Source organism: Saccostrea cucullata, unplaced genomic scaffold (assembly GCF_032062105.1).
Source record: "Saccostrea cucullata isolate Sc308-1 unplaced genomic scaffold, CSIRO_AGI_Scuc_v1 ctg461, whole genome shotgun sequence".
In the NCBI taxonomy this organism is placed as follows: domain Eukaryota; kingdom Metazoa; phylum Mollusca; class Bivalvia; order Ostreida; family Ostreidae; genus Saccostrea; species Saccostrea cuccullata.
In genome coordinates, this window is record NW_026927825.1 from 225,854 (window position 1) to 248,664 (window position 22,811).

Consider the following 22,811-nt stretch of genomic DNA (forward strand, 5'->3'; position numbering starts at 1 on the left):
CAGCTGAATTTGTTTTTACCAATTTTAATGTTTACAATTCCTTACTGAGGCAATTCTAATGATCAGCAGAAATCTGAACAGCATTTGTTGATTTACAAAGGAGATTGAGGACTCAGAATTATTTATAATGTAAACAAGCCTCGTGCCTTGTTTTTGTTTACATTTAGAAAATATCATGTTTATAACAAAACGAGATTCAACAAATCATTGGAAAATGTCTAAATGTATTTAGAATTAACTTTTTTCTTGAAAAAATCTGCTTGGAGCGAACACATATCAGCATGTTTAACATATGTAAACAAAAACATGGCACGAGCCTTGTATAACAAAATTTGGGACCTATAAATCTGTCTTGAATCTCGACAACTGAAATTCAAAATTTTGATGATCATTAGAAATACCTTAGTTAAGTATTTTTAAACATAAAAAATGAAAAGAAAATTTTGGCTTAACTGTGTCCTGGCCCCTTTAAATGGTTCATTCTATTTCACAATAACTTTCAGCTCCTAATCCACGTCGTACAAAATACACCTGTGTTCCATGCAACGATGGAACTTTGCAAAATTGAGTATGGCTCATCGATGAGAAAAGAATGTTTTCATTTTGAGGAGGGATATATACTTTTATAAATCATGGGTCTTATGGAGCAGTACCAAAACAAATCAGGGATAAACAAAAACAGTAAAGTTTGAAATCAATTTGATAAATAAAAGGCGTGTACAACAGCTGCAATAATAACACGAAACCTTTATATTTTTGTAAACTTCACAGATAATTTGAATACTTTCAAAGTTACGAAGAATGCTTTTAAATATGCGTATATTAACATATTTCAGTTTCCTTCAAACAATTTTACTCATAGAAGAGAAAAGTGAATAATTGTCAAATTAAAAGTGGGTCAGTTTACATACGAAAACGCATTAGTGACATTTATCAAATTTCAACCTAGAAATAGTTTTAAAAATAAATGTTATTGTATTTACAAATAAATGTGGTTCAAAATCAGAAAGAAACTGAACAAATTATTCATATGTACGATAAAATATCTTAACATCCTTAATCAATATCTGCCAGACTTATACTTAAACAACACTGAACACTTGCTGCCTTGGAAAGACACCTTTTATTAACTCTATATATCTTACATGTAGTTACTAAAGATGGAGTAATAAAACTGTTCGACGGCTGAAATTCAATCAAACCCATTGGACTACATGAAATAACATTTCAGTTTTTAAGTTTATCATGTTTATGTCAACATTAATACTTCGATAACTGAGAATAGATCAGACCAAAGTGCCATATGACTAGAGATCAATATTGATTTGTCTCAACACTGTTCAAGAAAAAAAAAGACGGATGGAAATCTTCTGATTGTGTATCGTCCAGGGTCACTACATTGTAACCCTTGTCCTTAAAAGTCATAAATTGAGCATCTCATACAATCATTTAATCAACCACCCAGAGTCAGAGGCATCACAGCCTTGCTGATGAGGAACATGGATAAAAGAAATGAATAATTTGACGGCCGCCATATAATTTCTGGCGGTCGCCAGTTAACTTTCTAGCGACCATCAGATCTATTTATCTGGCGGTCCCCAGAAAATTAAATGGCGGCCGCCTGTTATTTATGTGGCGGTCGCCAGATAAAATAATAAAATATTTTTTTTTTACCTGGCGCCTACCAGCGTCTGTACTTTTTAAATAATAAAAAATATCCACTTTTTCCATTTTTTTCCTAAATGAGACCCTTTACAGATTACTGGATGCCATGAATGATAACCCTGACGTGTTCTACCGGCGAACACTCGTTCAACTGTTCGACAGATCTATAGAAACTGCTGCAAAGTTTCTAGGTGCGGATCCAGCAAACCTGGTGTTTATACAAAATGCCACAACAGGTGTGTTTAACAAAATATTGAAAGTTAAAACTAAATGAAAGGACTGTGTATATTGTGTGTAAAATAAAAATTTAAGAACATTTTACCATATCAAAAGATATATAATTTGTTATCCTTTTTATTCTAGGCGTAAACAGCGTCCTGAAAGCATTCCCTTGGCAGATAGGTGACGAGATTTTGGCGACAGTTTATACTTACAAAGCTGTCGAATATGCTTGTCGAAAGGCAGTGGAGTTTTCAACAGGTAAACATGTACCCGAAGTTTGCTATTCATACAAACAGTTTATATTCGTATAATTTTCCCTTTAATTCTAAGCTCTCTGATTAGCTAAAATTTGATCGCTTGATCATATAGATTGCGTAATTAATATTTATAGATTCTGAAAAGCTTATCTACTTGATGTTTTTAAAAATGAAAAAAAAAAATCTTTTATAAAATAACAAAAGTGCTGACTTGACAATACTGATAGCCAATAAGTCGCAATAGGTGTTGGCACGAAAAGGATTCCTCACTGCCAAGTGCCGAGTAGAGGACAAAATTTGAAGCTCCCCACCGGCAAAAGATGGCGTCTCCATATGAGTGAAAAATTCTCTTAGAGAGGGACATTAAATAACTAACAAACAAACCCACAGAAAATTTTTTCGTGTAAATTAAAGACTATCCGAAAGTACACAAAAACCATTCAAGAAGAACAATTGTAAACGTTTGTCATCACTCCACGTAGAACTTAGCTGAGTATGTCGAGTTGCAGCTTGAGGACGTTGAATAGTTACATACAGGGTACAACCGATTTCTAAAATAAACTCAGAGTCCAGCCAGCATAGCCGTATTCTATTTTGTTCTATACTGACACGCAAAAGAAACGCAACATCCTACTTTAGGGTGAAATAATTATGTAAAGTAAAACATTTTTAATCTTAAAATTATGGATATCTTTAAATTGGTATATATCGGTAATTTAACGGTTGAACGATTTTCATACCATAACCGGAAGTCAAGTTTGAGTCTGCATAACAGAAATTGAAAATTGCATGTTTCAAAAAACAGCTGGCAATATTATGGAGTTTTAAGGGTTTGTACCGTTCATCTTAAGTAATGCAGCAAAATTTCAAAAAAAAAAATCTCCTTTCTTTTCCCGTAACGATGCTAAAGCTTCTTGAAAATGGCTTAAGTGCGCATTTCCATTGCTCTAGCTGGAAATCACAAAGTAAAGGCGATGGAGAGTTGGTGATGCAAAAATACACTACATTACGTCTCAACAGGGTCTTACGTATTGTATTCATAAATGATAGTCTTTGGACCGGAAGTCCAAGGGTTACTACATTGCGCTAAGTTAGAGAAAATTCGAGCTAATCATCTGCAAAACAGGCATTTAAAAATGGTAAAGAATAATTCCTTCGCTCAGATCTCGATATTGATTAACCTATTGCATCCTAGAAATTAAGCTGCTAATGTTGTTTAGGACAGTCTTGCACTTTGTAATTGAGTGGCTGGGAGCGGGGTGTTTTAAAAGTCATATGTTACATAGTTAAGTTAAAAGATAAACATTTAACATTTTTATCAAATCTCTGATGTTCTGAAAAGTGAGTTTAGCCTTACTGTATTCTTTTTTAAAAAATCATTAGATAAAAAATTCAAACATTTGTAGATTACTGCTTGTTGCGTTTCTTTTGCGTGTCAGTATATATTGATGTTAAAGCAGTAAATCCAAGTATGCCAAGAAAGAAGTACAGGAATAATTAAAAACGTTTTAATAAAATACAGAAGTTGAAACCAGCAGTATATTGGAAATGATGGATGCTGTCCTAGATAATGGAAATAATTTTAGCTTTAACAAAAAGTATTACATCCAAACTGAAGGCACTTGCATTGGATGAGAACTTAAACAGATCTAAGCCTTTGTTTATATGGGAGAATTGGACCCCATTCTTTTTAAAAATTGTACAAAACAACATTTTTTACCTGAGGTACATTGATGAAAATTTTGGAACCTGGACGAGGAAAAAAGATGAATTACATCACTGTCGTGGAATTTCCAGGGATCTGCGTTCTATGTCCTCTTAACAGAATTGAACTTTTTATAGATTTCTTTAGATTGGTCTCTGTTTGTTATTTCCATCATTAAGTGGCCGAGGTGTATCAAAAAGTGGTATAGTTCTTTGACTCAAAATTCTTTTTTTTTTCAGGAGGACAAATCCACCAGTTTGATATACGCTTCCCGATCAACGACGAATCAGAAGTTATTGACAGTATGACGACATTTCTGGACAAGCATCCCAGAATTAGACTTGTGGTTTTAGGTTAGATTTTTCACAAAGATTGAATTTATAGAGTAAAAAGCTACCACTTGATAAGATACGTATTGGTTTATGTGTCTGAAATTATAATTAAAGTGAATTCGCAGTTTAATAAATAATTTTAGGAAAGTTGATTAATGTATATACATGTTGCAGAGACGTGTCGTGCAGTTAAAAGGTCCCCTTAGGGTTCCTCTTTGCAGGCCGGAGGACCGGGCTGCTCTTTACATATAAGTTTAAGTGTTGGTGTAAATCTGGGGAGAAGTTATTCAGAATTAAAGGTTTTCTAAACATTAAAAAGATTGTAAATCACAATAGATCTGGGGAGAAGTTATTCAGAATTAAAGGTTTTCTAAACATTAAAAAGATTGTTAATCACAATGTGCTTTCTTTTTATAAATTATGAGATACATAATATATTTACTTCCAAAAAGTGAATCTGTAAAAATGTATATTTTTCACTTTTAATATATAAATTTGCTTATCATTTACTATCGAAAAAACGACAGGTCTCCTTTTTTTAGAACATCGAATTTTACATGTCGCATAAAAACGCATCATACTCTACACAGTTCATGTTTTATATTATTAAAATGAAATACACGTACATTTTTTTTAATATATAGGTGATGCATGTGTCTGGTTTCAATTTTCATTTATGAGCCAACATTTACTTGAGGAATTGATAAAGTTTTTGTTCGATTTTCGTCCGACTATAAGTTTTCAAAATATTCTCGACTATCGTCTTCATCATTTTTTGAATTCGTTATAACGAATTTAATCTGCTATTACAGATTTGTTGAATGCGTTATAACCAATTCAAGGAATTTGGTTATAACGAATTCAACAAATCTGTAATAACAGATTAAATTCGTTATAACGAATTCAACAAATCTGTAATAACAGATTAAATTCGTTATAACGAATTCAATGAATCTGTTATAACAAATTAAATTCGTTAATACGAATTTAATAAATCTGTTAAAACAAATTAAATTCGTTATAACAAATTCAATAAATCTGTTATAACAAATTTAATTCGTTATAACGAATTCTAAAAAATCGTTATAACGAATTCAAAAATATTTTTTGATAGGTCCTAAATGGGCTTCCGTAGTTTGATGATCAAGAATCATTTCGATTGTTTACTTTACTTATTTCCCTGGCGACAATTGATGGTTACATCAATGTTTTCTTGTTGTTGTTGGTCTACATTTTATTGATATTCTATTCACAAAATAACCTATAAGCTAGACATTTTACTTTTTTACACATCAATAGTTATTAACTTTCCAGACTTGTTTCGTACATAAGAAACGAGTATGAGATTGAACAAATTAACAAATCCTTTGTATTTTCACAATGCCAACTTGTAAAGGCTCATACGAACCTATCTCAGAGTTATGTTAGATCAAATTTGAATATGTCAGCTACTTCTTTTCTCACCAATAGTCTTTTTTAAAGATTAAAACTGAAAGTACAAGTCGTTCACTATTTATTAGGTTCATAAAACCAAAAACCCTTAGCACACAGGAAATACAGTGAAAACTGTCTAATCCGACACCTGAATAATCCGACACATTGTGATTGGTGAATTCCGACGTTCAATTTCTTTCCCATTTTACTATTTTCTATGTTTTTAACACTGTGCAACCCGACACCGTGTCTATTCCGACACAAAATTTGTCTCCAAGTGCATGTCGGATTAGACAAGTTTCACTATATATACTTTTTGCCAGCATTTTTTTCATTGTTTAGATCATATTACAAGTCCTACAGCTCTGGTGTTCCCGGTAAAGAACTGAATGTAGGAAGCGAGGGGTTATGGTGTTGATAGACGGTGCACATGCCCCAGGACAAATGGAAATAAATTTAGAAGAACTTGATCCGGACTTTTACACAGGAAACTTTCATAAGTGGGTGTTTACACCACAAGGATGCGCAATTCTTTGGATTCGTAAGGAACACCAGGATTGGTGCACTCCTCTTGTGACGTCACACATGTATAAAAAGGGTATTCAGTTGGAATACTTCATTCAAGGGACACGAGATGACATTCCATACATCTGCGTTCCAGAAGCTATCCAGTTTTACAAACAAATTGGAGGGATGGTTAGTTACAAGCAATTTTCAAACAGCGCATGGTTAAAGTATTTAAAAAAATATTATAGCTGTTTCTTGTTTAGAAAAGAATCACCTTTTTTTATAATTCAATATCTAGGAAAAAATTAACAAATATACAAGGGATCTGTTGGACAAAGCCAGTGGGTTGATAGCAGAGAGACTGGGTACAGAGGTGCTGCAGATCCCGAAATCCATGGAGGCTCCAGGCATGAGACTTGTATTGTTACCAGAATACGAGGGCTATCAGAAGACTTGGGTAAGATATATCTAACTGTTATAAGACTTGTTTTGTTAAAAATAATGTTCTACGTCTTTAAGTTTATGAGTATAAATTGGATATATCATATTGTAAAATATGTACAGTCTTTACAGTCTGAAACACATTAATACACGTAAATATGCTCGAACTCCAGACTTTGTACTATATCCAAGAAGACCTAAACCTGACAAAAATATAAGGCAAATGTTGTCAAATTCATTCGATCAAACACTTTCATGTAAATTAGTAAATATATTGTAAGTCGTTGGAATCGTTGGGAAATGTATTTACCCCCTTATAGTAGAGATTTTGTTGGGGAATAAAAACTTGGCCCGAAGATAATGTTTTAGTTTCCAACAAAATCTTGAGCCTGAGAGGTATGTTGTCCATTAATTTCGACATTAAGGTATATTTTTTTTATTCATTCTGTGAACGTGAAGGATTTAGTGCTATGTAGAGAAATGAAGAATGAGAGTTCCACATCAACAGAAATGTCATGACGTCACAATGTAACTCTAAATCCCATTTCAGGTGGGTGCAGATAAACTACAGATGGACATTATGAATCAACATAACATAATCTGTGTTATTTCTCCGGTACAGAATGAACTTTACCTGAGACTTTCTGCCAACGTGTACAACGAATTAACGGATTACGTCAAAATTGCCGATCTTCTATTAAATGGGCTGCGCAAAAAAAGTTAAAGAGGCTGTGTTGTGAAAACTATTTGTATGGAGCGATCTAAGTCAAATTGTATATATATATTTTTATCTAAGCAATTAGAAACTGATTTTTGAAATTAAAAAAATCATTTTGATATTTTATATATTTTGTTCATTGCATTAAAATTTATTTCTTATCATACATTACTGCATTGAGATAAATATTGCATGGCAAATCGTGAAAAAACTTTATTATTCACCCATGATGTCCTGTAGAGGATATAAATATTAACCATACTTTTATCTCTTATTTAAATAGATTCACAGAAAGAAGATATCATTAAATGCATAAACACAACTGATATATATATAATATGATGGCAAAAACATTTTTCTTTGATATGTGTACGTTTAGTGAATCATTCGATAACTTAAAACAAAACATATCTCTTTTTTTTTGGAAAGAATCTTCAAAAAATCAAAGCACAAAATAAGCAGAGACATACAAAAATGTCTCTGATTTAAGAACTACGGGCACTGGAAGATTTCAAGATCACAAAGAATTATTCTAAGTTTTAATTTTTACTCATGTGTGGACTATTCTTCTTTTCTTTAAAAGATAAATGTCAAAAATACAATATTGTTACCCCTGAATAAAAGACAATTTTTTTTACGCGACTCTTATTTAAGGATTTATATTTGCAATCATTTTCTTTATGCCTAATTTTAAATTGCATGGTCGGTTAATGGAAAAAAAGTCATCATTCCTTAAATACAGCCAAAGTTTTTACTAGACTGAGTGTTTCAAAGAACAGTCTAAAAATCAGGGTTGGTAAATCGGGAGTCTTTTTCAAAACTTGTAAATGCTTCAATTTTAGCTGATATTTAAATGTATAAATTTTATTACTTACCTCTATCCATGTAAGCGTTATTTCTTTGCATGGATAAGTCATATATTTAAAAGTGGGCATGGCCTTTATTTGCATTGCTACAACATTGCTGGCATTTTTTTTTTTACTTTTCTATATTTTTTTTCAGTAAGATGCGCATGTATATATATATATATATAAAGCGATAAAAGTTGAATGTGGACAGTAGAAGATTTTGATGTAAGAGTAGTTTATTTCCCCTTATCCCCAGTGCCTCGATGGCCAAGTCACTCAGGAGAACAAGGTTAAGAATAATCTTTGGAAATCAAGGATTCGGAATTGAGGACCGGGCTTACAGTATTTATAATTGAGTGAGGGCTTGAAAACTTATTTGCTGCTGATAAAGTAGGCGACTTTGTAGTCAAAAGGAAGGTTTTTACCAATCTTAGTACTAGGGGTGATCAAAAAGTTTTCGCGAACAAATTGAATAACTTACATAAAACAAATAAAAGTAAGTTTTAGTGTTCATTATTTTTTTTTAAGTAACCCTCTTTTATTTTAATGCTTATCTGCCACTGTTCTGCACATGCGCGAATCACGTGATCCAGGCGGTCACTTGACATGCTCTGAAGCATTCTTTTCAAGAACGCTAAAATATTTTTCTAGTCTTAGGATACTTCTTAAAATTCAAGTTAATTTTATAACAAGAACAGTCTATTTGTCAGAAATGACCAAATAGGATGATTGGATAAGGATATCCTTTCACATGAAAGAACAGTGGCGGATCCAGAGGGGGGGGGGGGGTTACGGGGGTTGCAACCCCCCCTTTGGATTTGCAAAAAAGAAAGAGAAATAAGAAAGTTCCAATTTTTTGTTGTGTTTCTACTATTGAAAATGTAAGATGAAAGGCTAATTTGTAATATATAAAGAAATTCGGTTGTAAAAACTAAATAAAACCCCATTCCTTTACAAATTAGGATTTTCAGGTTCGGAGATTTATTTTCCTTTCTTTTTTAAAAACTTTCTGGTAATGTATACAAGTAATTTTTCCCAGATTGATCAACGTCCCACTTTCAAAAACCATACTCCACCCTGTATCGATATTCTATTGAGTTATTTAACTATATGTGTACAACGTACGTTTTAACTGTTTTCGCCTTCAACCCCCCTTTTGAAAAATACTTCAACCCCCCCTTTGAAAAATTTCTGGATCCGCGCCTGAAGAACATGGTGACCATTACAACCCAAGTTCTCTGTTTAAGGAACGCCGTTTTTCCACTATGGATATAGTTGTGGATACATTCTTTTTATCATATTTAATATGTTAGAGATTTAAATTAAACGATATTCCACGGATTAATAATAATATTTTTGTTAAGATATTTAACCATTTCTCTAGGTGTTACGTTGCAATCTTTCATGACAAATTACCTAACAAAGGACACATCTCTTCCCCAGCTTCCTTTCGCTGGTCTACATTTTAAGATAATTCAAAGGAATTTCTTCCAAGTTTGCCTTAAACTTTACAGCTCTTCGTTACTCGAGTAAGACTATAACAACCACTTTTCGTCACGAGTTACCTACATATTGACGTCATTTTCACATTATGACGCCACAATGATAGAGAAAAGCATTACTTTTGATATGCTATTTATAGAACATATGCATGATAATACGTTTGCCAAATTTCATTCTGTTCTGGGGCCCGTTTTACGAAAGAACTTACGACTAAGACCAAAAACTTCAGATGATTATAAAATTTTGCAAGATTAATAATTCTCTTTGAAATTCTTTGTGTTAAAATATCTTAACACATTCCATTTAAGAAAATTGAAATAATTAGTCCTTTTGTAAAACGGGTTTGTGGTTTTGTAAATATAGAGATAGTTCGCGAATTTTTTATCATCCCTCGTTGTTTACAAATTTTAGGAAATAATAATAAGTGGTAACAATTTAAAATACACTATATATTTTTTTAAAATAAATAGAAATATTTACACAAAGATTAAATATTACAGGCACTTGTCACCAGGAAATCACGCCTCTTAATTAATTTATACAGTCTGGAACCTTTTACTGTTGCAAATTTTCTCTGAAAGGTTGCTCTTCCCTTGCCAAAAGTATGAATATACCCCCCCCCCCCAAAAAAAAAAGTTTTTCAAAAAGAATCTTCCCTCCTCATCCACGAAAATAAAAGATGGATATGGAAATAACGAACAGTATTCAATCTCAACGTCCATTAAACAAATATACAAAATAAAGCCAAAGGAAAAATTGATCAGGTGCCATGGAGGAGTGAGCATCCCCTGCCGACCGGTCACACCCGCCGTGTGCTCGTTGTCATAATCAGGAAATAACGGGAAAAATCCGTGGTCAATTCAGTGTATAAATAATGGACTAACAATTGGTATGAAAAACGTCCGTCAACATTTCATTCAATGATAAATTGTATTTGTTGACAAGGTCATTGTATCGACCATAGAATTTACGAAATGATGACTTCAAACGAGACTGTTGATATTCTTGTTTCATCAACTTGCTTGTCAATAATTTACCTCGTTTAAGAAATTGTTCATACGTAGAGCATGCTCTTGCGTATCGAATCAACTGAGATATAAATACTCCGTATGCAGGTGATGAAGGTATATTGCTGCATAAGGGAAGTTGACGATAGAAAAGTTAAAGTCATCACGTTTATCATATAGCTTGGTTGTTAGATTACCATTAGTGTCTTTTTCAAGTAAAATATCCAAGTATGAAGCAGAAGTGTCGGACTCTGTGGTATCTTTTATCTCAAGCTCACCAGGATATATCGTGTCGACGTAGGAATGGAAATTATCATTATTAATTGACAATACGTCGTCGATATATCTAAATGTCGAGTTGAAGGCCACAGCAAGTGTTTTCTTCTTTTCACGTAAAAGATTTTGCATAAATTCTGCTTCATATGAATATAAAAATAAGTCTGCTAATAACGGAGCGCAATTTGTACCCATGGGAATTCCAATAGATTGTTGGAATACCTGGTCTCCAAAAACCACATAGATATTGTCAATCAGAAACTAGATATTGAACAATCCCCTTTTCAAAGCCAAAGATTGTTCAGGTAAGTTTTTCTACCCCCACCCCCCCCCCCCCCTTCAAAACGATTTTTCTGCCTGTGATAGCAGAGAAAAACAAGTTATATTCCACTGTTTATTCTGTGACATTATTAATTCAAGCCAGAAAGATAGCATTTCAGTCTTTCAGGAAAGCCAACTTGTATTTAATTAGGTATTTGCAAATACAATGTAATAGAATATACAATTTACTTAATTAACACGACTGATTATATTACTTTAATGAGTGTTTTTATTAAGAAATATTTTGTTATTTTTACATTTTAATTTTATTAAGATAATTTAGATATTTATAATGGTGAAATACTTATTACATTTTTTTAAATACAATTGTCAACTGCGTTTAATGATTGAATACGAAACTCATATTGTTTCGTTGAATAGTAAAAAAGTTCTTTAGCCAATCAATATCTGCATTGGCTGTTGAGAGAATCATTTGTGTGTGTGTGAGAGAGAGAGAGTCTTAAAATTCTGAAATTGCAAATGTGAAACATGGAAACAACAATGGTGTTTACATGGTTTGCACAATAAGTATATGTACGTTTAATTCACTATTTAAATATTTTATAAATGTTTCATCATTGACTTAATCAATGTACATGTGTAATTTATTTTTGCCATCTGAATAAAATAATGTAAGTAAACCAATCTTAAAACCTTTTAACCTTTGACGCGGATTTCAAAATAGCGCATATCAATATTGCTACAAATAAGAACGGAATTTTTTTCGTGTCATTTAGAATTATGCAATTCGAGTTTTTTATAACCATCCAGTTTTCATGATAATTAAACTTTTTTGAAACATCTTTATTTTGGGGCCTTCACATTACCATACATAATTAATTTTTAATGTATTTTCTGCAGTATCCAATTGTATCCAACTCCAGTTTTAAGTTTCACTTGATCTGAGCACAGAAGATGACATTTGATCCTCGATCTGGTAGGGAACTTGTGAATCAGCGGCACAACCCCTTACAAAGATTTAACTGGTGTATATTTGAAAAAAAAAAACTCTGCACCTCCCAGTGTTATAATTATGCACTTGAAATAAAAAAAAAAATAGGTGAAATATTAGTAACTCATTACTAATAAAATTGATTAAAAGGAAAGAAGTCCTCCTTATTTCCATGCATATTCTGCCACTCTCTTTCTTCGAATGTTGTCTTAATTATTTGCTTATAAAATTTTCAGGAAAACGAGTATCTTATACGTTTAAGTACTGTACAACTTTTCCAGATTATAAAGGAAAGGGGTTATAAAATCAGTTAATAAAATTGAAGATATTGTGCACTTTTAAAAAGATCTATAGAGCAAGACTTTCTCGATTTGTCTGGCAATAACTGTCACCAGACATAAACTTACCTGTGCAAAATTTACATAATTACATAATTATTCAACCTATCGGGCCGTTTATGTTTTACATTTGGAAAAACCGGGATTTTTAATATTTTTGCAAGGTATTCCAAACACAGCTTTTGACGTTTTGGACTTTACAGTCCATATCAACGTAAGTACAAAACCATGATTTTTTTTTATTTTCATCAATTCCAATTCTTGTCAAATCGGCAAACATTAAACCAACTGAACACACGTTTGATTTTTGATAAAGAATTGTTCGTCTTTTGTTTATCTGAAATATTTCTGGAAAAAGAAATATTTTTTGGATGGAGAAGTAATCATTATATAATTATTCCTAATTTTTCAGAGAAGATCGGAATGCTACCAGACTTTAAGAGACCTTTCTTTGGTTTACTGATTGGTTTCATTCTCTGGATCGTGGCCTTGGCTACGCCAGGATGGATAGTTTACAGCAAGGAACACATGTATGACAGTTATACAAAAGTAAGGCGTAGATTTTTTTTACATGCATGATTACCTCTGAATGGAAATTTTAACATGAAATTGACTTTCATAAAAGAACTATATGCGGTATATTGCATATATTTGCCCCCACAAAAGTCAAATTTTGAAAACTTCTCGAAATGTGCTGAATTCAATAAATTGTATTAGAAATATAAATTAACAGAAAATATCATAGTGTCAAAGCAGTGTATTCCCAATTTTTGTTTTTATGACGTCACAAACTAGTTCGATTTTATATCCTTTTTCAGAAAGAGGACAAAATGGTCAAAATTTCAACAATTTTAGCTTTAAAATTTATAGGGCGCAAGTTTGTTCAGGAACAATATTGACATATTTCATTGATATTATCATTCTACACATTATATCTATTGATCCTGAACACACATGCGCTCGGTGAACTCAAAATATCGACGAAATATGTACATTTTTCTGTAAATTTTGAAGTTTACGTCATGTTTGTGAATTACGTACATATGGCGTCATTACTTATGAAATATTCAGTGCTTTGAAATCAGCAAGTTTAAGAACTTAATTAAATATATTCATCAAAGTTCGATTTATATTGGTTATTACCGAATAAAGTTCTTTATAATTTTATACAATTTAATTTTCAGAATCATCTTAAAACTCGCATATTTTAAGAGGAAATTGTTGTTATATGAAAAAGTATAACAAAGTACATTCTACTATTTGTTTCCTTTTTAAAAAAAATTTCTCTTTGGAAAACATAAAAAATGTATTGTATATTTTTTTTGTCTTTTTAATGGGATTAAAAAAAAATAAAATCACATGAGATAAAACATCGAAAAGAAAACTCTGAAGATGATTTAAGAATATAGTTAAAATAAGATAGACAGGAAGATATTCATTAATTTTGAGTGAAAAAGGTCAAGGTCAATGTTGTTAATTCAAACGTTATGTGTGTGTGTGTGTGTTAAACTTTCATTTCCACACGGAATCCTAAGAATCTTTTGAGATTTTGCTATTAAATTTTATACCATTAATAACCTATGCCCCCTATTGCTATTCCTAAAGTGTCCCCTCGATAAGCTAATTCAGAGAAACTGTGTCCTCTGCTTAAGGTAAAAGTAGATAATGCGCTGATCGGGGGGTGGGGGTGGGGGGCTTAAGTTAGAGAGTTGTTATGTAAATGTAACGGAGCAATTAAGGGAAAGGATGAGTCAGACGTTGGTATCCATGCATTTTATTTATTGAAGAATTAGAATAAAGACATTGACCTATAACAAATACATACAAAGAATACATTAGAAAAAATACATATAGTTTCATAAACATTGACAATAAGTTACCGTTTATGCAGTATACACATAGAAGATAGAAAAATGTACTGTAGCAAAATGAACTTTGAACTTACAGACAAAAATATAAGAATTTATCAAATCAACTTTAACTGCAAAAATACGATAAAGTATAAACTCCGCAATTATAATAATAATATAAACCCCAAATCTTTAATAGTAAAGTAACAAATAATTAAATATGAAAGTTACATACAACAAGATGCATCTGATATCGGCTGGATATATGTAATTTCTTCTTTAAAATGTAATGCTGCCCAATTTTGCTTAGTTTGAATGGTTACTTATACTCAAGGTAAATTAAAACTATTGGATAATATCAAATGAACCAATGAAATTGAAGATAAAAAAATATTTAAGATTACTTTAGATGAAACGAAAAATAGAATGATCCCAAAACGAATAAATACATAAGATAAATAAAAATAGTAAATTTGGTCTACCACATACTCCCCCACAAAATGTTAATCTGTCCTCAGATTAATATAATAAATACATAAGAAAAAAATATATAGAAAAAATTCATCAATATATGAAAAAAAAATTATATATTTGATATGAAAAAAAAATGTTCAATATGAATTGTCACATAGAGTCTCTACATCACTCGGTAAGTCCATATTTCACACCGGAGGTAGGAAAATATTCACAAATCACAAATCACTGGTTTTATTTCAGCCCTATTCATATTTTTCACAACATCACCATTCACTGGTTTCACACTATACACTGATTTAAACGGTTTATCCACAATGATGTGAACTTCCGGCTTCCATTTGTCTTGGATCTTATCTCGACCTCGCACACCTCGGTTCCGAACGTACACTTTGTCGCCGATCTGGAGTTCTTTTTCGCATCTGCCAAAGTACTGTCTCTGTTTTTGCGCGGTTTCGTTTCTGGTAAGTTCTTCTTTGGCTCTGTTGTAAGCGAACGCAAGCTTCTCTGAATGTAACTCCACCCATCTGTCGATGCTGATTTCATCTGACGGTTTGGTACTTCGGCCTAAAAGGAAATCTGTCGGAAGATGTGGCTGCCGACCATACATTAAGAAGTAAGGAGAGTATCCAGTCGATGCGTTTGGTGTGACATTGTAGGAAAACACTAACTCCCTTATGTACTCAGGCCACTTCCGTTTCCTAGCTGGCGGTAAAGAGCGTAGTAGGTCATGGAGGGTTCTGTTGAAACGCTCACACTGGCCATTGCCTTGGGGATGATAGGCTGTAGTTCTGGATTTCTTGATGTTATATAGCGAACACAGTTGTTGTATTATTTCTGCCTCAAAGCACTTTCCTTGGTCGGAATGAATTCTCTTACACACATCAAATACACAGAATAATTCCTTCACTAACACTTTTGCCACAGTCTGTGCCGTTTGATCCCTTGTTGGAATTGCGATGGTCCATTTACTGAATACATCTGTTAACACTAACACATTCTCGTATCCCTGGGATTTTTCTAAGATGGAAAAGTCTATAGCAATACATTCCAATGGCTTTGATGCACTAAAATGGCCCATGCTTGTGTGTACTGTTGGTGGCGGTATTTTTGAAACGGCGCAACGTTCACATTTCTGGCAATAATTCTTGATATCCTTGAACATTTGTGGCCAGTAGCATCTCTGTCTGAAGATGTTGAAAGTTCTTTCGATTCCCTGATGTCCATTCTCGTCATGCAAACTCTGCAGTACAACGTCTTTGAGACACACAGGAAGAACAATTTGATTCAGGTCACCAAGTTTCGGATCACTAATCCGTCTATGAATAACACCATCACAAATTTTCAAGTTTTTGAATTGGCGTAACAGAATTTGAACTTTCTTATTTTGTTTGCGCACAAAACTTGGTTTTGGAACAGTTTTTGACACAAGGAATTCTCTGCACTTTCCAATTACAGGGTCTTTAGATTGTAAATCCTGAAGATCATCACTTGTATAACTAGGAAACGTATCACAGTATGAAGCATCTGTTGACTCAATAAATATCACAGACGATTGAGCTGCTTTTATATCTGATGGTATGCTGGTTCCTTCGATACACTGATTCAGAATTTAACTGTCCGATGAAAGTCGGGATAACACATCAGCGTTGGTGTTCTGTTTACAGGGTCGGTATTTCATTTCAAAGTCGAAATCTGCTAACTGTGACGCCCACTTTTATTCGTATGCTCCGAGTTTTACTGATGAGAAATACTTTAAGGGATTGTTGTCTGTGAACACGACAAATTTATTTCCAAGGAGGTAGTCTCGGAATTTTTCGGTCACGCTCCATTTGAGTGCAAGAAGTTCCAATTTCAGACTGCTCATGGTCTTTGATGATTTTTCATTTGGTCTCAGAGAACGGCTAGCATAAGCAATGACCACAGTACGTCCATTTTGTTTCTGCGATAACACAGCTCCCAGTCCGTGTGCACTGGCATCAGTTTCCAAAATGAATGGAGACGAAAAGTCAGCATATCCTAGTAACGGTGCTGATGACAACAAACACTTTAATCTATCAAACGAATCCTGACATTCCTCTGTCCATTTGTCACCTAAGATTGTCTTAGGATGCTTAGCGTTCTTCTTGGCGATTTCTAGAAGGGGTTTTGTAATTTGCGAAAAATGCTTTATAAATCGGCGGTAATATCCCGCAAATCCAAGAAATGATTGAACTTCCTTCACATTTTGTGGAATATTCAAGTTCACAATGCACTTAATTTTATCCTCATCTGTGCTAATTCCATGTTCACTGACCACATGACCTAGATATTTCACAGAAGGCTTGAAAAATCGACACTTTTTTTCATTTTCAACTTAAGTCCATGCTGACGTAAGATGGAAAACACCCTGTCTAGACGCTGAACATTCTCACGTATTGACTTTGAAAAAACAATTTTATCGTCAAGGAATACATGGAGAATTCTAAAAACTTTTTCACGGAAACAATGTTGTATCAGGCGTTGAAAAGTTGCAGGTGCGTTTGTAAGACCAAATGGCATGCGCAAGTATTCATACAGTCCAAAATGAGTAGTAAAGGCTGTTTTCTGTATGTCCTCTTCTGCAATTACAAGTTGATTGTAACCGGAAGAGAGATCTAATGTTGAAAATATAGACGATCCGTATAAATCATCGAAAGTTTCTTACACTCTTGGTAGGGGAAATTTGTCCTTGATTGTTTTCTCATTCAGACTCCTGTAATCTACGCATAGTCGCAAAGAGTTGTCTTTCTTCCGCACGAGTACGATTGGAGAAGCGAAAGGGCTTGTACTTTCACGAATAACACCATTATCCAAAAGCTTTCAGATATGTTGTTTAACTTACTCATATTGGGACGGAGGGATGCGACGATACTTCTGCGAAACTGGTTTATTATCTGTAAGATGAATACGATGCTGCACTGTACTGGTACATCCAATATCATCGTCATCTTTAGAAAACACGTCACTATATTTCCAGAAAAGCAAGCTGATCATTTCTTTTTCTTCATCACTACAGTCAAGCTGATAAATGTCATCAGGTAACTGAAATTTTTCATCAGGACAGCGATCTTTGTCAGTTTGACGCTCCTGAGCAAACACTTTTTCTACACTTCCAATGCGGTTGAAACCAATGGTCGAATTTTCACTTTGAATTTCACATTTAGAAACAGTGCCAATCATAGTTCGCGGTTTGATTAAGATATCCTCATCACCGATATTTGCGACTCTAACCCATAATTTCCCTTTGGTAACGGTATTACAGATATGCACAGTACTGAAGTTTCTATGCAAGTGTCCTCCATTGATCAAGGGGTCAACAACCACGTCACCATTAATATGAGGTCGTACACTCGACAACAATAGCGGTATTTGCTGGAATGCGAACAGGTAGTGTTCCCTTCACTCGAGCGAATCCATTAATAACTTTCCTATCGAACACACTGTTATCTAAGAATATTTCATTTAAATTCCCATCGACCGGAACGTTACAGGTAGATAAAATAAGAACATTCATTAAGACAAACCTGGCTGACTGTCATCGGAATAATATTGCTTGATACTGAACATCAATTTCTCGTACCTATATAGATGTTACATGCTTTGAGTTGAATAACATTGTTTTTGATGAGATTTGTTCCTAGAGGTAGAATAAATTCATTGTAAAAAGTTTCTGTTAATGTTGACACCATAGAACCGGTATCCACTAAACATGGTATTTTAACATTACATACACAAATATCAATCACAGGACACTTTCCAATAACACGATGAAGTTAAGATCTACAATTTCTTTTGATGTGGCCAACTTTTCCGCACTCAAAACACACAGGTAGAGGACGTGAGTAGTTTCGACTTTCCTTTGTTTGTTGACCGGCTTCTCGATCTCTGATCATACTTGTGAGGGAATCTATTTGCTTTTGTTGCGCTTCAATGATTTTGTATAGCTGTTCTGTGATAGGCGAATCAGATGAATGGGAATTAAAATTTTGTTGATCCTCGATCGTGTTCGGCTGGTGTACTTGCGTAGCTGCTCTATTTTCTGTTGTTTCCTCTTCTTCACTGAACAATATGATTTCATCTTTGAAAGTGTGAAATTCTGTAGGGTTATTCCGTAGTAATTTCTTCGCTTCTTTCCTAAGAAATGGATCCTTTAGTCCATTAGCAAATTTTTCACACAGAGCAAGTTGTTTATTTGGAAATACACTTTTGTTTTTTTCTGATTACGATTTGGTATAAATCTAACAATGCGTATGAATTGTGTCGAATTGTTTCTGAATCTTGCTGATTTCTTTCAAAAAATTAAACTTCTGTTGTAGTAAGGTGACAGATTCTGGGTTACCAAATGCTGATCGGAGACAGTCTAATATAGCATATGGATCATGTCGAATTTCTGGTCGGAATTTTATTTCTTCTTTAGCTTGGCCCTCTAAGTGAGAATAAATCAAATCAACTTTCTGTGAATCTGTATACGCTCTTGCCGAAAATGCAATGTCAAGGTCATCAATCCAATCGTGAATAGAAGTGTCAGTTTTTGATTTTGGCCGTCCAGAGAATGTCTTGATCTTCCTAGTTTCCGGGAGAAAAGTTTGTTTCTCAATAATGGTTTTTGAATGTGAGTTGATTTTCGCTTCTTGTAGTTCCATTTCCAGTTCACGAACACGGTGTTGCAATTCTGCTTTCCTCATGATTTAGACACAGGTGAATGACACAGGTAACGATGAATAGTACTCACAGTGGAATTCTCTCAATCTATAGTAAGACGTTGGTGCATGAAAAGTACTCACAGTGAAATTTCTTTGGCACAATAATAGCGTCGAACATTTAAATGGCTGATATCACGAAATGAAATAAACTTAGCTGTATTTTCTGCTATCTTTGGAAACTAAATTCCTACGGTGGTCAATGTCTGTTGATGGTGGGTTTTTTCGCAGCGCCATGATGTAACCGAGCAATTAAGGGAAAGGATGACTCAGATGTTGGCATCCATTTTATTTATTGAAGAATTAGAATAAAGACATTGACCTATAACAAATACAAAGAATACATTAGAAAAAATACATATAGTTTCATAAACATTGACAATAAGTTACCGTTTATGCAGTATAGACATACAAGATAGAAAAATGTACTGTAGCAAAATGAACTCTGAACTTACAGACAAAAATATAAGAATTTATCAAATCAACTTTAACTGCAAAAATACGATAAAGTATAAACTCCGCAATTATAATAATAATATAAACCCCAAATCTTTAATAGTAAAGGAACAAATAATTAAATATGAAAGTTACATACCACAAGATGCATCTGATATCGGCTGGATATAATTTCTTCTTTAAAATGTAATGCTGCCCAATTTTGCTTAGTTTGAACGGTTACTTATACTCAAGGTAAATTAAAACTATTGGATAATATCAAATGAACCAATGAAATTGAAGATAAAAAAATATTTAAGATTACTTTAGATGAAACGAAAAATAGAATGATCCCAAAACGAATAAATACATAAGATAAATAAAAATAGTAAATTTGGTCTACCACATAAAGTTTCATTGCAAAAGCTCAAAGGCTTCTCGAGAGATCGCATGGACACAAAAGTGTTTCAGACAGACAGACGCACGGTCAAAAAGACGGACGGACAGACCGTCCAAAATTAATATCCGCAACTTACAGCGGTGGACAAGTACATGTATATACAAGCAACTTAAATTGCAATTCATAACCTGTCTCTTAATCCTTTAACCAAAAAGGCTGATTAACTTTTAAATAGTCTTGTGGCAGAATCAGCCTTTTTGCCTAACATCTGACTTTCATATTTTATTTGCACTTGACTTACATCTTTTATATGAAACTGTTTAGTTTCACTATCATTTTTTTCTTTTCTTGTGTCATTGTCCGAAAGTTGTTCATTAGTGGTATGCTTTCATCAACATGTTCATTTTCCCCAGCCAAATTTTGACTATGTTTGGGTCTATATTGTCTTCATTGATGACTTGATTTGAGCCGTATGGTCCACGATCAACATGCATTTTCTTGATACATTTTCCTGATTTCTAGCCAATAGCTAGTGAATTACTCTTATTGTGGCCCAGTCTGCGACAGCAATCACACTTAAACACAAGTACAGGTTTTTTTCCTGCTTAATTTCTTAATTCTAAAAGTAAATACACTTTGAGTAATGAAAATGTAAACCGATTTTTGCACAAACGTGTAAAGAAGTACTTAATGAAATCAGAGATGCCCTTACATGTAGTATTATATAATGAACTGTATCATGTTATTGTAGGTAAAGGAATCAACGAATATCGGAATATTTTATACAGTAGTCTGTGGATCTGAAAAGTGCGAGTGGACTTCTCAGTTTTTTTCAAGTAATTCTCTCTCTCTCTCTCTCTCTCTCTCTCTTGTGTGGGGTGTGTGTGAGGGGGGATGGATAGATATTAAAATTTATTAAGGAATGACTCTAATTCTTGGCCAAATTATCGAGTATAATCTGGTTTGGGTCAGTTTACGCTTTATAATCCGCGAATACGATCATTGTTTTAATTTTAAAATAATTAAACAACTTTGGATGTAAAATTGTGTTGTTTTTACGAGTTCAAATTTACCGCGCAATAATACAACCTTAGTAACGGAAGTGATGTGAAGCGAGGGGAGGTAATAACTGATACATAGATCTAGCAGCCATGTTGTGTGTTTACATGAAATAAGATCAAGTAAGTGTTTGAAGTTAAAGATACAGTTATTAAATCTTGAATTTTCCATGGATTCCGAGGACTGGAAATGAGGGGATTGCATGGATAAGATGATTAAGCTGGTCGTCAAGGGGGTGTGTCCCCATACCAAACCAGATTATACAAAATGTTCTGTGTTCCTTTTTGGAAATCAACCAATGAGAGGCGAGAATATAAACAAAATTAAATTATTTATTCTTAAAAGAATTTTTGGAACCTTTTATCCCTTTATTTGATGTGTATATTATTCTTCATGAAACATTCTCTTTTATCGAATTGTCTCTTCCAGTATTATTAGGTAACCATATTGAAGTTAAGACCTTCAGCGTGCTCTCACTTGTTTTATACGGAGTCGGTTTAGCGATTGTTTCCAAACAAAAAGCTATAAATGGGGCGTTCATAGTTCTCACTGCAGGTAAGATTTCTGTACTTTAATACGTATTTTGGCAAATGTTTGAAAATGTACAGAAAATTTAATATTGAAATATCTCAACCATTTTTTGAAACAAAATCCTTTTTCTTTGAGAAAATAAGAATGTTTAGAAACACAACCTGTTCCTTTATTTTGCATTCCATTTATCAAACTCTTGAAAATCGAGGCTTCTTGCAATGTCTAGCACGAAGTATTGTAACTTTATCAATATAAATATTATTTTTTTCATTTACAGTTACTTTGGCGTTTACTGTGATCATTCACCATACTATAACACACGTTTATTTACTTATTGGGGCTGATGGCACGGGATTTTCGTACTCCTACTTCCTCGCTATCTTGACCTTTATTTTAAGTCTTATTTCGCTTGTTGTGATTATCATTCGTTGTAACAGAGTCACTGAAGAAGAAAATAATTCCAGAAATCTCGGGCTAGATGTTAGACAGGCCTCAAAGAGAGAAGAATACTGATATGACAATTTTTATTTTTTATCGAGACATCAAAATTAAACTTTATCAAATGGATTCATAAATTGTTGTTGATATGTAAGATTACTGTTTGATGGATATGGAATTTCTTAGCGATAAAACCATGGAAAAATGATATTACAAATGAGAACTCTAAGTTGATGTTCAAAAGATTCTTGAGTTTCTGATTGACATTATGTATACAGTTCATGGAGATCAATTCTTCCAACAATCTGGCGAAATGTTGTTTGAAATATAAAAGCCTCAGCTAACGCCTCGGCTTTTATCTTTCAAACAACATTTCC

General features: G+C 33.3%; 1 protein-coding gene and 1 pseudogene across 3 annotated transcripts; both read left to right on the plus strand.

The window, feature by feature from the left end:
• The first annotated feature begins 530 nt into the window (after positions 1–530).
• Positions 531–7,362, plus strand: LOC134275584 (uncharacterized; annotated as a pseudogene).
• Positions 7,363–12,655: 5,293 nt separating this feature from the next.
• LOC134275568 (uncharacterized) lies at positions 12,656–22,563 on the plus strand. Of its 3 annotated transcripts, none has more exons than XM_062757837.1 (5): positions 12,656–12,740; positions 12,939–13,075; positions 21,158–21,242; positions 21,895–22,020; positions 22,274–22,563. In XM_062757837.1, the coding sequence occupies exons 2-5, from the start codon at positions 12,950–12,952 to the stop codon at positions 22,507–22,509; spliced, it is 573 nt and encodes a 190-aa protein (XP_062613821.1). In that variant the 5' UTR covers positions 12,656–12,740; positions 12,939–12,949; the 3' UTR covers positions 22,510–22,563. The 3 variants fall into 3 exon arrangements, 2 of the variants coding, with proteins under 2 accessions (XP_062613821.1, XP_062613822.1); XM_062757838.1 differs by having other exon boundaries at positions 22,434–22,563; XR_009993849.1 differs by lacking the exon at positions 21,158–21,242.
• The last annotated feature ends 248 nt before the right edge of the window (positions 22,564–22,811 follow it).

Bases quoted from the DNA above. Each gene is read 5' to 3' on its own strand.
- LOC134275568 (XM_062757837.1), top strand. From the start codon at position 12,950: ATGCTACCAGACTTTAAGAGACCTTTCTTTGGTTTACTGATTGGTTTC. The intron at 13,076-21,157 runs GTAAGGCGTAGA...ATGTTATTGTAG, and splicing joins TGTATGACAGTTATACAAAA to GTAAAGGAATCAACGAATAT. The intron at 22,021-22,273 runs GTAAGATTTCTG...TTTCATTTACAG, and splicing joins GTTCATAGTTCTCACTGCAG to TTACTTTGGCGTTTACTGTG.